Source organism: Antedon bifida, chromosome 5 (assembly GCF_963402885.1).
Source record: "Antedon bifida chromosome 5, ecAntBifi1.1, whole genome shotgun sequence".
Taxonomy (NCBI): Eukaryota; Metazoa; Echinodermata; class Crinoidea; order Comatulida; family Antedonidae; genus Antedon; species Antedon bifida.
In genome coordinates, this window is record NC_136230.1 from 12,710,301 (window position 1) to 12,728,944 (window position 18,644).

General features: G+C 32.3%; 1 protein-coding gene across 1 annotated transcript in view; it reads right to left on the reverse strand.

Annotated features, from left to right (window-relative positions):
* Positions 1-1,240: 1,240 nt before the first annotated feature.
* Positions 1,241-18,644, reverse strand: part of LOC144842707 (ankyrin repeat and SOCS box protein 11-like) — a 372,919-nt gene continuing 355,515 nt past the window's right edge. Inside the window, exons 2-5 of the mRNA XM_078699241.1 lie at positions 16,517-16,587; positions 15,942-16,022; positions 12,975-13,073; positions 1,241-1,404 (exon numbers count right to left, since the gene is read on the reverse strand). Of these exons, the coding sequence (XP_078555367.1) occupies positions 1,285-1,404; positions 12,975-13,073; positions 15,942-16,022; positions 16,517-16,567 (351 nt within the window). The 5' untranslated portion in view covers positions 16,568-16,587 and the 3' untranslated portion in view covers positions 1,241-1,284. The remainder of the gene's footprint in view (positions 1,405-12,974; positions 13,074-15,941; positions 16,023-16,516; positions 16,588-18,644) is intronic.

An 18,644-nucleotide genomic window follows, 5' to 3' on the forward strand; every position in this document is an offset into this window, starting at 1 on the left:
CGATCAGCTTCTGACGACGGCTGGTCCCCTAGGCTACACAACAAAAACATCTAGTGGCTGGAAAGGACACCAGTCGGCGTCATAACGCATCATAGCAACTGAAGATGTCAAGCTGACAGCTAGACGAAACTGTCTTGCCAACGTAAGTTTTATTGGTTTACTATCAAAGAACTACTTATATTATTACAGCATCAGGTGTATAGTTTCCATATCTCTTTGTTAAGACAGGGATAACAAGTGATCATCACATTATATGCTTACTAGTTGGCCTTTTTTTCTACCAAACAAAGCCTGATATTTTCAAAGTACAAAATGCAATTTCTGAGGACCTCAGCTCTATTTTGTTCAAAATGTTCTTAACTCAGCCCCAATCAAACCTGCAATTTGTTTTAGACTGGATGATAAAGATTTCGATAATTAGGAAACAATCGTCCGTATTATACATAACGTTATGAAACACGTATATAAATATACATACAGTAGTTAAGTTTGCTCATACGTACGGTCATCACAAGTGAGATAGACAGCCATTTCACGACAGTAATTGTAATAATATGATGAACATGATAAGAGAATTGGAAAATAAGTTAGTTTTATTGTGTTACTTATTTGAGTTTATGTTGTGTTTGAAACTATAGGCTTTGCTTGCTTTGGTCGTCTCAACGTTGAGTAGACTACGGGTACTAACATGAATTGAAGGCACTAGCTAACTTTATTATAGTTACTAATTGTTTTGGATGTGTTCCTGTCCTAAATACAAAGAAAGTAAATACGCAACAAAACATAATTCAACATTTTCAAAAAACTTTATATTTTTAGTGAATACCTTTAATTGTTATTGTAATTTTATACCTTTTCAATGTATTTTACTGTAATATTATTGTATACATTCAATTTTTAAGGTATTTTCATACATTTTAAACATATTATCTTTTATGACTGTATTTTTTCAATATTTTATCTCATGCTTTCTGCGCTTATGGTTTTATTAACATTTTATACCATTTTAAATCCATTTTATGTGTATTTTCCTTGTTATCTTGTATACATATGTTGACAATGATTTTGAACAAATAAAATGAATGAATGAATACGTATTTCATCCTACACAAAAATAAGAATGTGCGTGTTTAATAATTTGAACACGTTTATAAACAATACTAATGCAATAAATATAATCCTTAGCCTATTTCACATTGTATGCATTCACGTATCATGTACAATAATACCATAATAATGCCATTTTTTTAATGAATGTTTAATTCAAATAAATAATCCACAAGTTTATAAACACACACGGCCTACCTTATTCTGAACATTCACATCCGATCCTGCTATATGCAGAATATTGCAAATATCTGTACAACCTTCTTGTGCAGCACAATGCAACGGCGCATTTCCATCCTGAAATAGATCAAACACGTATAGGCATTGAAAATTGTATCACTGCATGTAGGCATTGCAGAAAATTTAAATGTGTTTTTAATTTGAATTTAAATTCTACCGTATTTTACATTTCTATTACTAAATATTATTTAGTTTATCGTTCTGCCAAAAAAAGCTAACACTGTTGATGGTGTTTAGTTTATAGTGTAATGTTCAATTATTGTAAGAATATAATATATTAATATATTATATTATACATTATCATGATTTTTAAACCAATTTAGCTATACTACGTTTTCTCATAAATAACGTTGGCACTTGTTTTCCAGTCGACACCGAGTTGGGTTAATTTTTGTAATCGTTAAAGTTGAGAACAGCCAACGGTAATGATGATCAAGCTGTACAAACAATTCGAGCGTTGCTGGAGTGTTGGAAAACCAAGAATGCGTAAAAATAGTGGATTTTTAATTATGCTTCAACATGTTTATGCTTGGACTGAAGATATAAAATATTACATTGAATTGGTTTGTTTTTATCATAATGTATAATTTTACTTAAAGTTATTATTTACACAATAGGTAGTACAACTGGACAAGTTGTTCCTATGACGACACACTGAAGACAAAATAAATAGGTGAAAATATTTTGTTATAAAATTATGATCGTTAAATTAATTAAATTTGTAAACACAGTTCAACAATTGTTAACACATATTTCATTCCTATTCATATCAATCGAATTTCATTAATCTAAAATGTTTCGATTACCCCTTTTCTACCAAATCGGCCTTATTCTTGATGGTAAAAATGATGTATTATTACACTGTATAATCGACGAAGGAAACATTCATCTGTACAGATATCAGGCATTCTCATCCGTTTAGTTTATCATTTATTCAGTATATAGGCTACACTGGTAATTGTGTTGATAAAATAAAAATAAGTGCAAAGTACAACAATTTCGACAAAAAAGTACGGTATTTCGTACATTCAGTTCCTCAATAACTGTTACGGAGCATATTTGTACGAGAGATAGTGAACCGGTAACGTCTACCGCTACGTACACCTTAAACACAGGATGGATCTTTTTTCATTTTGGAGGAGATGATAAAAACAGTCCGTCGTCAATTTCCAGCAAGGCATCTTAGAGTTGGAATAAGAAAAAACAAACATATCCGTATAAGATAGTGCACTGTTTTACGCCGATGATGCAAAATGTTAAGATTAATGGAAGCCCTTAATGATGTATATCAGTAAGTTTTTCGAAAACGGAATACATTAAATTGCAAGTACCAACATAAAGCTTTACTGCAATTTCATCAAATCCACAAGACATAATAGTGTCTAGAGTCGGCTTATCAACCTTGACTTCAACTGATGATGTGTTGTGTATAACGCACAAGCTAAAGCTGACGTTTTTAAAAACATGTTTAGGCCTATAACACAAATATGAACAAAAAAGTATTCCCGAAAGTCTGAACCAGATGCCATCCCCGTTAATGTACCAAAACACACGCACCGAGTAAAAATGTATCAGAAATCGCTGTGTACAGGATGTCTCCGAAATGAATGGCTAAAATGCTAATGTTTCCCCTCTTTTATAAGAAGGGCGAATTTAGACAACTATAGATCTGTCCCATTGATTTCTTGTGAAATACTTGAACGTATCATCATATTTTTTTTTCTCTTTCGTGGGGCCAACCCACTTTTATTTCATTCTTCATATTACACATTGTAGTTATATATAGAAATTGTATAAAATGTTATTAAAATAAAGTTTTAAATATATATATATATAAATAAAAATTAAAATAATAATGAAACAATTAAAAATTAAAAAATTAATACATGTAATTTTAAGAAATACAAATTAATAATTTCCTTTTTACGTTACCCCATTTCTTTTTTGCCTTGTTTATGTTACAAGCATATTGATTCTGTATAAGATTTTTTAGTTCAAATCGGAACAAGTTCCAGACGACTTTTGATCTCATTTTTGAATGCTTTTCTAATGATTTAATAAAATTTGTTTTATAAATACAAAAAGTAAACAATGATAATAATTCATTGACATTTTCACTTTTTGTTCCAATAACAATGTCTAGCCAATCATGTATGGTTTCTTCAAGTGAATAGCATTTTATAATCATGTTGTTAAATTTTGTCCATACTTTTTGGATACTTTTACATTTCAAAAGCATGTGCTTGTCTGTCTCAATTTCGTTTTGGCAGTGTTCGCACATTTCTTCCGGAGATATCATCATATTATTAATTTTGACAAATGTTCAAAACGGTTTTTACACTATTGATACACTCTGAACAGCAGCATTACTTTATGATCTTGTTAACATTCTAAATTGGAAATGACAAATAAACTTTATCATTAAACTTTAGGCCATTGGTTTAGTCCCTCATATTTCATCATTGGATTGTTTCTTACTAAGTATGGAACGCGGAGAGTGCCACTTTCGGCGACCTTTTAATGGGCCGCAATAGCATTTAGCAGCGACTTTGTTATTGAGAGGCAGCTACACCATCCGGCGACTTGTGCATACGGCATAGGCCTACAAATATTTAATTAATTTAAAAACTGTACTTTAAACATTAAGAATGCAAAAATATAGATACAATTTTCATTCTAAACCGTTAGAATTGTGAGTAAGTAGCCACCCAACCGCTTAAACAATTAATTTGTTTAACTGTCCGGATGAATTGGAGTAAAACATTGTTTGAGTTCAATTCAAAATAAATAAAAATACTAAATAAAATAAAGGGACACCAACTAGGTCTCTAGTATAAATAGCCATGTCATAGGTTATATTTAAAATAATATAATACTATTAATTTATATTAGGCCTAGGCTAGTAGGCCTAATCAAATGTCTCTATTGGCTCGTCTCTCTATCGGGTTGTCTTTTGTTAGCCTATTTCCTGTTCATAGTCTAGATACTTTTAATAATCAACTAATACTCAAAGCGCTCTGATCTTTACGAAATAGCGCTATATAAATGCCGCATTATATATTGGCCATTTTTCGTGAGTACAGTAGGCTTCTATGCTAGAGAGTAGGTACTCTTAAAACAAAAACCCTTATAATTATATTCTATTTCAAATTGACATAAAGATGTCCTAAGTTATTTTCTTCTAGAATTTCAATGCAATGTTTTGTTCATTTTGAAGATGCTTTCGTAAAGGATGCATACACAAGACTGGGACGAAAGAAATAAATTACCAATAAAACACTGCAAGAAGAGAGTTATTGGAGGTTATTCAACCGAAACAAAGTCACCACATGAAAGAAAATTGTAACCGAATGTTAAAGTCGCCAAGGTACCGCTATAAAAGTTGCAGTCAAATGGTAAAGTCGCAGAGTCGCCGCATGAAAAGTAGTCTCTGAATTCTGAAGTCTCCTAGCCGCAGAAAAAAAGTCGCCGCTAATTAATACCACAAAGTATCTGAAATGTTAAAGTTGCCGAAAAAAATAGCAGTCTCCGGCGTTCCATACATTCCAGTCTCTTTTCCAAGCATCAATTCCGTCAAGATTTTTGTCTAACAGAAATGCGATCCAAAAATATGAGTTTTTTAAGTGATTGAAAGATATTTTGTTCAATCAACAAATGTTTGGTCAACCATTAGCCTTTTGTGATTTTATGGATTTTAGCACCGCGACCTATGACTGCAGTTGATACAAATTCTTGCTCATTGTTTTATTTTGGCATATAGGCCTATATTATCCTATTAGGCCTAGAAGAATAGGAGTTAGGCCATATTATATTATATAGGCTAGGTACTTTGTTAACGTCTGTGTTTTGTATGGTAAATACACATAATGGCTATTTAAATTATATTGATGGAGTAGGGAACGAGCGTTTACCTCGACAATAAGCAATTCAAATTGGAATATTTTAAATGTGAACGTACCGCCCCAAATTCATCAAATGTGCCATGAAAAGGATAGTAATCGGTGATACAATGCAAAACACACATTTGGTTTTGATTGAATTTAATTCAATAGTTTGGACTCATTTTATGACAAGTTTCTCTTTCGGATGTAATTTCCAGGGTTCGAATTGTATTCGATTAATAAATCAACGTGTCTGTACTATTTGTTCATGTAGTCGACATGTATACTGTTGTACACATAGCCTTGCCTACACTTATTTATTTACGCCGAAACTTCAGTACAGTAGAACCTCTCCTTTGGAACACCCCTATTCAGGGAACGAGAACTCTGACTGCCAAAAGAAACATTATCACAAAAGTAAACAAAACAATTACTAAATAATTGTATTCAACATTATTAATACACAACTTTGGTACTTTCTCTGGTTCGAAATATTTTATTGGCTAATCGTTGGTTAGTCTAAATTTTCAATTCTTCTAAATGTATTCAGTTAGTCCAGATCAATTATTAAGGAGACAATTGCGGTTTTAAGGGGACAATAACCAACAATTTTCGAAAGGTGAGGTTTCAAAGGTGACCTCTTAATAGGTGTTCCTTGTATTCTAAAACCATCTGTGGGCACGACCTAGATGGTACGCGAGCGAATTGAGCGTAACAATGCATCTAGTATAATTAAATATCGTCAACAAAATGATAATGTTACTAATAGACAAGGGCTGGCCAATATCAACATATACATAACCACCAAGTATAATTGTTATTATTGTTACTCACTCTACCCAAAGACAATTCCTAAACTAATCGGATAGAACAAACGACAAGAATTGCACCAAACGTTGCCACTTTTAAGAATAAATATTATTGTACACCATTAACAATTAATTTCGTAAAAGCATACTGTTCTAATAATTGATCTTTTTTTATTGTTTGCTCTTTTTGGAAGTCAACAATACTGATACAGATACATGTAACTTGCATTATCACATTGTTGTGACGTCTATAGTCTTCTGTGGTACACAATACGTATTTGCATATTTTCCACCTGTGGCTTGGTTTAAATAGACGAGGTATTTGTAAAGGGAGGAGTTCCGGGCAGGAGGTTGTGCACAACGAATGAATAAAGTGAACGGTACCCAGTAAGATGTGTTTTATATTGATTTTAGGAATCTGATTTTGAAATACATTATGGTGTTTGTTATTACAGTAACAGTTGACGCTTACTAGTGATGAGAGGTGGTATTGTTGGTCTGGCCATGATTGTTTTTGCCGAATGGATTGATTAGTTTCGTGGGGACTCGACGTCGTTGGATATATATGTATTCAGAACTGATTGATATTGTATTCAGAACTGTTGGTACTGGGATTCAGAATTGTGGGTTGTTGAATTCAGAACTGGTTGGTGTTTGAGGCGGGTATTTTCGTGTGCTGGTTTGAACATTTACGGAATTAACCAACGGCTGTGATTGTTGGATTGGAAACGGCAGTAGTTGGTTGTATATCTTTTGTTAATAAAATATTTCTATTTATTTATCTCATTTTTATAATTGGATAGTTCTAAATATAATAATTGTATTATCAGATTTGAAGTTTGAATGTGAAATTGGCAACATGGCTTTTAAATATGATATGGATGGGTCTGTGTTGAAATATTCAGGGGATGTGAATGATGCTTCATTGCGGGATTATACAGAATCTAAAGCCATTTTTAGCGTTGAAAATGAAAATATTTCTAGATACAATAGAGGAGGAACATAAGGATTATATAACTACAATACGCGACTTGTTAAAAGCACATTTTGAGAGTCAATCCTGGAAATGGGGTATTGAATCGCAGTTGTTAACTAGGAAACAATTACATTCAGAAACCATTGATTAATATGCGTCGGATATTATGTTATGGCGTAAGCAGATAAAGAAATCAGATTCTGAGCTCCTGTCTATTTTATGAGAGGGTTATTGCCGAACATTCGGGTATTTTCGAAACGTTTTAGATGCAGCTCGGCTAGCCATATTTGTCCAGCGTACTGTGGATGAACCTTCCTCTGGTACTTTTATAAATAACCATCCCAAGTCCCGTGTTAGTAAAGAAAATACAACGCTAGATACGATCGCGGGGATGGTTGCGCAAGTTTCTAATATATTAGACAGCATTGAATCGTCTAGTCGGGTTCAGTGGGTGATTCCTCCTTTTAATAGTAATTTTGATGATAGGAAAAATGTCGATAGATCAAGTCGGACATTTAACTCTCGAAATATTTGTTGGCGTTGTGGCTTTCGGGGTCATATTCGAGTGACATATTATGCTAGAAAAGACAGGGATGGCCGTCCGTTAAACTAGAAACCCCGTTTGCAGGTAATCGTTGTAAAACCGTTAGGAACATGGAGGGGACAATGCAAATGGGGTAGAAAATAAACCTTATCAATATGATAAAAGGTATTTGTTCTAATATTAGGGTAAGACTAAAGACTACAGAAGGCCCATCCGTCATTTTTCTCGTAATGCTGAATTGCATAAACATAGTAGGGAGGTTCAAGTTTTATTTTATTTATCGTGCTTAAATTCAATTTATATTTTTGTCGAAGGTAAACAGGCCAAATGTTTAGTAGATACAGGTGCCTCTATCAATCGTATTGATCATTATTGGTTGACTAGGAATTTACCTACTGTAGCTTCTAGTCTAGCTCCGGCAAATATTGATAAAGCACAAACAGCTAATGGCAGTGATCTTATCATTACTGGGTCTATATCCTTAAAGTTAACAATAAATAATGGTAATAGTTTCGTTGCTCCTATGAACGTTGCTAGGGAATTGTCTGAAGTTATAATGTTGGGATCTCAATTTTTGCATGACCTTGGGGCCAACATTAACGCGTGTTTTGACTTTACAGAAAAGGAGTCAAATGCGGGTAGCTGCACGACAGGGAATTTCCGCACGTTCTCAGTATATAGTTGGCCCATACTAGTGCCGTTGAAAGAGACAGGAGCAGCTACGGTGGCCAAAGCTCTGTTTGAATATGTTATGTGTGTACATGTATGTCCGGAAACTCTGTTGAGTGATCGCGGATCAAACTCTCTTAGTAAGAATGTTCTAGAAGTATGTAGAGTAATACAAATATATAGAATATAAAAATTTAATCTGTAACTCTGACAGAGTGTTCTAGATAGCATATAATAAATAAATGCCGATTCAAAATAAGCGGGCCTTCGAGTTGTTAATGAAGGCTTGTCTGACCATTCCAACATTATCTCCATTCTCATTATTTCTTCCACGCTTCGAGCATTAGTCATCTTGGAAGAATAGCTTTTTCGTCATCCGATCATTATCGGATCTAATCAGATGTCCAGCATAATTTCGTTGCTGGGTTTTGAGGAATGTAGATAAATCACATGTCTTACATATATTGTGAATGTCGATGTTGGTGTAATACAGTTTATAACATTCATCATCTAAAGTGTTTTTTCGCCGATAACCATTACGGATCATTCGTCGTAAAAACGTACACCATTTCGAATTAAGTTTATTTGATTGTGCAGACGTTGCACGTTGAACGTGCACCCAGTTTTGACAATTGAATGTCAATCGACTTCGAATATAAGCTCGTAGAAAAATCAAACGAGTTTGGAGAAGAATATTGTGATTTAATAAAACATTCTTCATTGACGAAAATTTGTTTTTGACAGATTCGATGCGACTATTGAATTCCCAGTCTCCTGTGGTATTCTGGTCATGGACAATTTGAGAGCCAAGATAGCGAAAAATAAAATAAATAAATACCAGCGCATATCACCCTCAATACAGGAGAGATGCAATGCTGTTATCTTAGAGTGCATTTCGCATTATGTAAATGAATATCATAATGATTGGGATAAATATTTACCGGCGATACAGTTCGCTTATCGTACAGTTCACGAATTCTGTTGGTTATAGTTTACCTTTTATATGGCAGGGAAGCTAGGTTTCCGTTCGATGTAACCTTATTAAAACAATGCCACTATCCCGAAAAAACATTACGAGATCATATGCATGTGTTAATAAGTCAGTTGGAGATATTTAGAGCTGTTTCTAAAAATCGAGCTGAGTTGAATCAAGCGAAAATGAAGGAGCGATATGACGAACGCGTCCGATGTAACATATTAGTGGGCGATTCGGTTTGGGTGTATATACCTGCGTTACACAAAGGTTTATTGCGTAAATTAATGAAATGTTTGTCTGGCCCTTATCTGTTAGTTGAGAAAACGGGGCCTGTTTATTTTCGTGTTCGGAACTTAGCTAATAATAAACTGCTGAAAGCACCGGTTCATGTGAACCGTATGAAATTTGCATATAATCGATATGCACGACCCACTAATAATAGTGGATCCCGAGCAAATGAGTGAGCTGCCGGAATTCGAGATCGGGGGCTGTCCGGAGGACTCATTTGAGCCGTTGATGGCCACACATAATTTAAATGATTTCGGTACGGAAATACTATTAACTATTCCTGGAATTCCTGAAAGTGAGCAAGAGTTTGAAATCGAAACAATTATAAGAGGACGTTATCGTCAAAATTGTTTGGAATACCTGATTAAATGGAAAGGTTTTCTCCACTCTCTGAATACATAGGAAGCCGTGCAAATCTGAATTGCACTGCCCTTGAGTACATAGAGAATAATCCTGTGAGGATTACGGGGAAATGTAAATTTTGATAACATATAGTGAAATGGCATGGTATCAAGTAAAAGGCAAATGTAATATATTTATTAAATTATGAATTATTAAATATTTTAAAAATTACCACTGTATCAAAAGGCTATGAAATATGGAATTTCCAGAGGGCGTCATTGACTATAAAAGCAGGAATCGAGAAAACAAGGCCAACAGCCATTAAGTCGCGTGCTACAATGCATAGTGATACCGGACCGACAGACAGACCGACAGACCGACAGACAGACCAACAGACAGACCGACCGACCGACCGACATAGTGAACTATAGATTCGCGTCCACGCGACTAAAAAAACAGCAGCATTACCGTTCAGGGAGGTTAGTCGATAGGGTAGGCTCAATTTTTAAGTAATAGAAAGTCACGTGGTCGTGGAATACTTCATTTCACTTTCATTTGTAAGAATAAACATTTATAGGATGATTTATGTAGGTTATAACTATTATAAATATAAATTTAAAGTACAGGCTCTACGTTTATTCGTTTTATTTCATTTAGCGTGCAAAATCGTACATTGGCTATGCTACCTGTATTGTAACAATGAGAATGCGAATTATTCGTGTAAATAAGGTGATCATTACAATAACCTGATGCTACGTTTTTATTCTAAGCATACTTTAGCTCTGATCGTCCCTACATAATCCCATGTTATACCTGAGGTTTGAACGTAGTATTCTTCATTATTCTTCTAATCCGCCAAATAATTACCAGCTTATCGTTGGTACAGATTCTTAATTATAATTACGGCTATACCTTTTGACGCCTATCATGATTTTGTTTAATATAGATTTCTTAATGTGTAATCAAAAAGTATGTTATGCATTTTAATTTTACTTTGCAGTGTTTACATCAGTTTACATGAATGATACAGTACCTACAAGTCCCATTGTATCATCGTATTCGGGATTGTCAACGTTGGAACACTTGAGTCTATTTCCAGTTTATTGATCAGTATAGTAGTAACGTAATTGTTTACTTTTACAAGCCTTAACTCCACGTATTTAGCTTATTTAGTTTTGATTTTTGTCTGGCCAATCCAAGTAAACTTTTGTAACGAAAGTCCTACAATTAACTAAGTGTCAATGTATATAGAGTAATTTATAACTTTTCCATAAGCTTCCTAATTACATGTACATGTATACAGTAAAGGTACGTAAAAGCGTCACATTTCATATCCTATTTGTTTTGTGTATTTGCATTGTATCTCAGTAAAAAGACGGCTACTACTGTAAGGAAACATTTTTTTTGATTAATTTAAATAATATTAATATTTAATTATTTGAATGTCGTACCACCATTTTTAAATTCAAAATGTTCTAGCAATACTTTCGAATTCGTAAATAACAGTGGACTTGCCGATGGTAACTAAAACTTGCAAGAATTTAAAATAAAGTGAAAAATGTTCTATATTTATTTTTGTTGCAATGAATTTTACTGACCGCATACATTGCATACTTATAATAAGCATTTAGCCTACTAGACGTATGTTATGTTAAACCTAATTTTAATTATTTTTGTATCAATGAATTTAAAGCATAGAAAATGAGACTTCAATTGTAACTCCTGCGTATATTATAATTTTGCATACGTTTGACAAGTTTCCTCGGCGCTGTTGAAAAATCTGTTAATCAGAGGGCTCATACCCGTCGAAGACGGGTACTAATGCTAGTTTTCTATAAATTAAACTGATGACAATTAATTAATTGCAATTTTAATGTAAATGAATCATAATACTAGGTGGTGTACAAATGACGACCTAATCAATTACTATTAATGTATTATCTCAAAGTGTACGGTATGGTATATAATTGGATAATGCGTATGTTGTGATATATAAAAAGAGAAAATGTTTTAAAAAAAAAGTATATTTGAATTGGGTAATGCTAGACATGTAGATTTGTATCATATTTGATCGAAATTGTCAGGGGTCAATTTTTATAGGGTAAGCGTATGTCGTGACGTCTATAGTCTTTTGTGGTACACAATACTTATTTGCATATTTTCCGCCTGTGGGTTGGTTTAAATAGACGAGGTATTTGTAAAGGAAGGAGTTCCAGGCAGGAGGTTGTGCACAACGAATGAATAATAAAAGTGAACGGTACCAAGTAAGATGTGTTGTATATTGTCTACGCATAACAATATAAGTACTTTATTAGTTATCTCGCTGTTTGCGTTTTTTCACGTTCGAAAACGGTATCGTTGACCTAAACGCAACTTTATTAACTGTTCGCCGAGTGTCGCATTGATTGCAACACACTGCGAACACCAAGATAATGTAATGCATATTTGCGCAATGTTCTTACCGGAAGTGTGCAATTTAATGTTTACATTTTGTTGATAAGTCAGTCTGTGGAACACATGCGCGCCAAGGAAGTTAATAATTATTCTTTTCTTTTAGTTTTAAACTTTTTAATTTATAATTTACATTCAATTATCGTACGAAGGAAGACAAATTAAATCCACCACTTTTAAACAAGATGATTTGACCAGAGGCAAAATCAACAAAATAATTCTTAAATTATCAATATGTCGGGGAATAAAACTCGACAAATCATGTGTGGTGTGTGGTTACATTACAAAATTAGAGTGGAAACCGAACCGAAAAAATTTTCGTCGCAACAGCGATGATTCAAATACAGTAATTGTTGTAAAAGAGTGGGAGATGCGAAATTGATATGGCATGCTCTTTCCCTTGTTCTTCTAATTCATTTATTTGTTTCAAAAATAAAAAAACAATATTTACCATTGGAATCTTACCTTTTAATGTATATCTCAATCATAACAATGTTAGATATTTTTTTTGTTACAAAATTGCTTCAATCGGGTTAAATTTTTCCCTGCACCTTTTTGAATTGGTGAGTTATGAATGTTTGCATATTATATTGTTTTTATGGTAAATAAACACTTTAGTTTGCGGATATAGAAGTATATACAATTTCCAGATCTATTAACAGGTAAAATTAAAGTATACTTTATTACTTACGTTAGCTTGAAGGTTAACATTAGCATCCGACTCAATTAAGTTCTGGCAAACAGTGACATTGTTGTAATAAGCCCCCCAAAACAATGCCGTCTCACCATGCTATTGAAAATAAAAAAACAAAATAACTGCAACAATTATCTTTTTCAAACACCAATTATTCAAGATTAATCATGTTCAATTCAATGTTTTGTACCCTTTTGTCATCATAGAGCACAATTGTTTTTTAAATAATCATTATTAATGACTAATTTTACTATGTGTTTTAAAATGGAATATTATTTTGTGTGTGACATTTGGTTTGTTTTTGGATCTATATTATTTGCTCTGAAGTCAATACATAAGTTTGAATTCATTTGTTATAGTTTTTATTTATTTTAAGAAAGTTGAGCATAATAAAATATTAAAAAATAATAATTGGGGATATACTAGGCAGGTAAATTAACTCCTAAAATTAAACGTTAAAACTGTAGGCATATCGTCGTCCAAAAACTATAATATGCCATTTTATAGCGTTGTTTCAGTAGGAAAAAGGCAACATAACAGTTACATTCAACAAAAAATCCATTGATTGTCAGTCGATTTGACTACCTTTTGCTTTAAATATTATAGTTTTCCAGGTAAATTATAATTTGTTTTGATAAAATTATTGCCCAAAATAACTAAATAACAAGTAATTGTTTTCATGTGGAAAATATAAATTTAATTTATGAGATTGTTTGGCCTGTGAGTAAATTATAATTGGCAAAATATATTTATATGTAGATTCTTACTTTATGTAAATGTATGTGGTACGGTACACATTTTTTACCACCTAAAGAAGTTGAAACACAATACTATAAGGATGCTTAAGTCATAGATATCTCTATTTTTAAATGCTGAATTATTGAGAACAATCGTAATGTTGATCAGCAAAGAAAGATATGGATATAGGATATCCGTTTATTCAAAGGAGAACAATGAATGGAATATTCCTATCTCTCTTCTGAACTTGAATTTCCTCAGAAGGCGCATAATTTCCTTTAACTGCTGACCGCGTAATAAAAAAATCTTACTTATTTTGGGGTATGAAGAGGAATATTTATAGGATGTATAATTGTAGTCTATATACAAACGGTTGTTAGCATGGATATTGGTGATGTAGCACATTGACCAATAATACAGATTTCGCGATAAACATTATTTATCTGCTCGCCATAGTTGTCCTGTACTGAATCTACAATGCATGCATAACCCAGACATGTGTTAAGCACGTTAGCTAAATATACCAAATGTAGTGTTTCATGTGGTTTATTCTAAGCGGTTATTTGCTTTTCTTAAGAATTATTTCATAATGTTTAATCATTTTGATTTCTTATAGCGTGTTACTAATACATTATATACATAATTACAAATTTCCAAGGCATCTCATGCCATCGGAAGCGCTAGACTGTTGTGTAACTTTAATTTTCCCATCTCAGTTGATGGACACTTGACATACAGTTTGTCTTTACAGTGTAAAGACAATATACGAGATATATTTTAGCATTCATGCTACATAAACGTACGCCCACGTATGGAAAGTCAAGTTTAGTTTTATACAATTAAATTAAAGCTGTCCAGCTGATTTTTTCTTTGAAGGTAGAGTATTCCTTGAATGCAATAAAGTCTTATTAATTAGTAAATCGAATTGAAAAAGATTACGCATTGTATAAACAATGCGATGTGATACTGTGGTATACTATCGCGTTTAGTTACTGAATATTATAGCACACCTTGTTATACTGTAGGTTTCTCCCTATTGTAGGAAGTATTTACAGCATAGCACATGAAATCCCTGAATCATTGAATGTAGTAGACAATAAAAGCAAGGGAATTATCAATCAAGCATCGTATCCAGTTCCAAAAACAAGCATGCTGCAAACCACAGATCAAAGTAACATTTTAACTTTATTAAGTTTATAAGCAGTTTAATTCATTGTATGTTTTTGATTTGTCAAAATAATATATTAGCTATGCTATTTTTATAATGTTAATATCGTCTCATAATACGTAGGCTATTTGTTTCAATTATGTTATTATTATTCAATTATTATATATATCATGGATTGCTTTTGGAAGTTCATCCGGGAGATTTATTATAATATAAAAATAATTTTGATTTCTCATTGATTTTGTTTTACTTGTTTATATGTTTATTATTATACAGTAAGCGTTCTTGTAATGTATGCATGTGGCAAATGGTTTAGTATAAATTCGTGTTGGTTTGTCACTATTGCTGAAATCATGTAAGTACTTTTTTTCTCTAATATTTACAGAACGATAAATAATGAACCTAGTAATTGTTCATTATTTATTGAAATTAATCCATTTATTATAGAATAATAGATTGCTGGAATTGTTATTTGAAATATTGAATATTACTTATATTATATTATATACCATATTTGATTGATCACTTAATTTCAGAATAAAAATTCCATTTCAATTTCAAACAATACTTGGAAGAAAACGAAAAATCACACTAAAATGTTATGTTTCCAATTAGTATATTTAAATTATTTATTATTATTTTCATTATTATTTTTGTTTATTGTTATATTGTTTCTGCATCATTGTTTGCATTACTATTCCAGTATTTGTATTTTTTTCTCTTTTGTAGTGAAGCCCACTTTTATTGCACATAATAAATGACAAACAATGGGTATCTACATGATATTACACAGACTGATAATAATAATAATAAATGAAGACTTATATAGCGCCGGTATCCTCCACCCATGTGGCGCTCATGGCGCTTTGTGCATTAACAACGTGCGAGAACATCAGCGAATAGCGACGTCTTTAGGTTGGTCTTGAAACTGTTTAGACTAGTTGAGCATTTAACTGTTGCTGGTAAGCTGTTCCATACAGATGTTGGTATTGTGTTAAAAATATTTGTATTATTATTATTTACATAGATAATAAATCATAATTGATTTGTAGGCCTACCTCGTTCTGAATATTTACGCTCTTTGTATTTATAATATGGGTACATATACCAATCTCACTAGTCTTTGCACTTTCCGGAATCTATAAAATGTGAACCAATAATGTTATTAATATAAATCCAACTGTTTATGTCATTTAATGACATGCATTGATATTATTGTTAAACACATTACAGAATATTATATTTTATAAATCGTTCGAAAGAGAACATTTCATTCTCAACTTTACAGTTGTCATATTACGTTTTTAACAATATTTGATAATATTATAACATATTCATCTGTATTATATATGTAATAATAGACAACAATAATAATAATGATGATTCAAGTATTTTAGAATAATATAGTAGAGAATGCATAGATGTTTCAATAAAAGAGAGAGGGCAAAATTAATCAAGAATTAAAAATTCATGTCAATTATCATCATGTTTTATCGAAGCTAATTCAATAATTAAATTGTACTTGTCTAATGCTGTACAAAGATGGAAGGTACTATTCTTTTTACGTTTCAACATAATCAAGGTAAAATACTAATATGATTTTTGTCAGTAGTTGCAAAGTAAAATCACCTACCTCCAGACTATTGTCAGCACATAGTTCTATAAGATGTTTTTTAAGATCCATTTGTAGTTCCTATCCGTGTACTAGCAAAACATAAAAGAAGTGGTTAACGATGGACATTAAAAATTGGTTGTTAAATATTTAATAAAAGGAATGCAAACATGGTCTGTAGAGTGTTAAAGTTGACCACTAATCAAACACAAAGGCATGCTATCAAAATAAACGTTTATATTTAGATCTAAAAAGCTTTCATAAGCATAGAAGTTACCGTATTAATATTTATTATCATTTTAGATACTTGTGGTACAGAATAGGTCAACAACGTTGTCTCCTTCTGAAATGGTTTCAGAATTGTATATAAACGTAAAGCATAGATGATGTAAGAGAAAAAATGACGCTCAAAACGGCCACCACTACGACGACAATTGTTCTATTTATTGTGCGCAATACTCGTATGGGCACCGCATTTACTGGTGTAGGCCTACGTTTGATTTATGAACTTCTTTTTTTTTTAATTTAAATATTATACATTTGTAATATAAATTCTTAAAACAAATCATTCTAAATTTGAATATACGAAACTGATTTATTTTTACAGAAACAGAGGAAATGTTTGTTAAGATAAATATCTGTTACTTGTATAAGAACATTTGTAGTAGCTAACACAACTAAAGTATAACTGTAAATACATAATGTGCAAACATGTTATATAAAACACAACCCTATCTTACACTCACGTGTAGTTAAGTACATTACTTATCAAACTCACTTGACTTGTGCTGAAAGATATGTTTCCTCAATAAACAGTTGACTGTTTTGTACAGAAAACAATACACTATACATTATCATTTGTATAAGCGATAACAACATTCTAAAAAGTTGCTGCAACAAGCGTGATTTGTTATTTATTGTTTGCTTTGATCTTATCATAAGGTGATTGGAGCTACACCGATATGGATTGCCATTTTAGGCGAGCAAAGTAAACCATTATACCGATTTGGTTAACGATGTCGAAGTACAATACAATTCATAATTGTGGACATACATTTCTCCTCCACTAATTCACAGAACAAAGTTTTTTTTTCAATAAAGGTGAACGTGCCAGTGACACTTTTAATATTGTTCTACTTTGATTGCAGGTTAATGCTTCATCTATTCATTTTTATATTTATATGGTAGAAAAATAGCAATCAGTAGCTTATGTTGAAATTGATTGCTTTACATTAATTATTAACTTAAAAAATATATATAAATACAAGTAAAAAGCATTATTCACTTTGAAAAGAGGGATATTAAATGATATTATTTAATTAAATTTAAAAATCTGTTGTTATACAAAAAAAATTAAAAATTACCACAAAAATGTGCTACATTTCTATAAAAAATCAAGAATTGGGTTGGGAACACAATTCTATTTTGAGAACGGAGAGGGCGGGTTTTTTGAACTCTTTGATCAAGCACCCTCTCTTTTAACACGATCACATTAAGTTGAAGACAATTTTCCCTCCCTCCCGCCCAATATTTAGACACTTATGGCAATAGGGCTATTTTTCTCTGAGCATCCCTGTTGTGCTTACTCAGAATTTGAAAATTATTGCTATATAACTTATATTTGCTTATGACTTTTATGTGCAGTTTTACATGGGTGAATTTTCATTTACTAATTAAACTATTTAAGCCAGAACTTATGTTGTATGCGTCTTTATTTATTATTCTATGAGTTTGTTAATTGCCGCAGTCTCCGAGTAGCAAAAATCTATTATTTCAAACTATTCCTACCTAAATTAAAAAAATATAATAATAATTTTAAATTTTTGTGATAAATTTTTAATTCACATAATTATTCAGGCCTACATATATCTAGATTTATGGGTCTAGGACAACTACCACCTGGACAACTACCACCCGGACAACTACCACCCGGACAATAACCCCCTGGACAATCACCCTCCTAGGACAACTACCCCCCGGACAACTACCCTCTAAGGACAACTACCCCCTAGGACAATCACCTCCTAGGACAACTACCCCCTAGGACAACTACCCTCTAGGACAACTACCCCCTAGGACAACTACCCTCTAGGACAACTACCCCCTAGGACAATTACCCTCTAGCTACCTACTAGGAACAACTACAGCT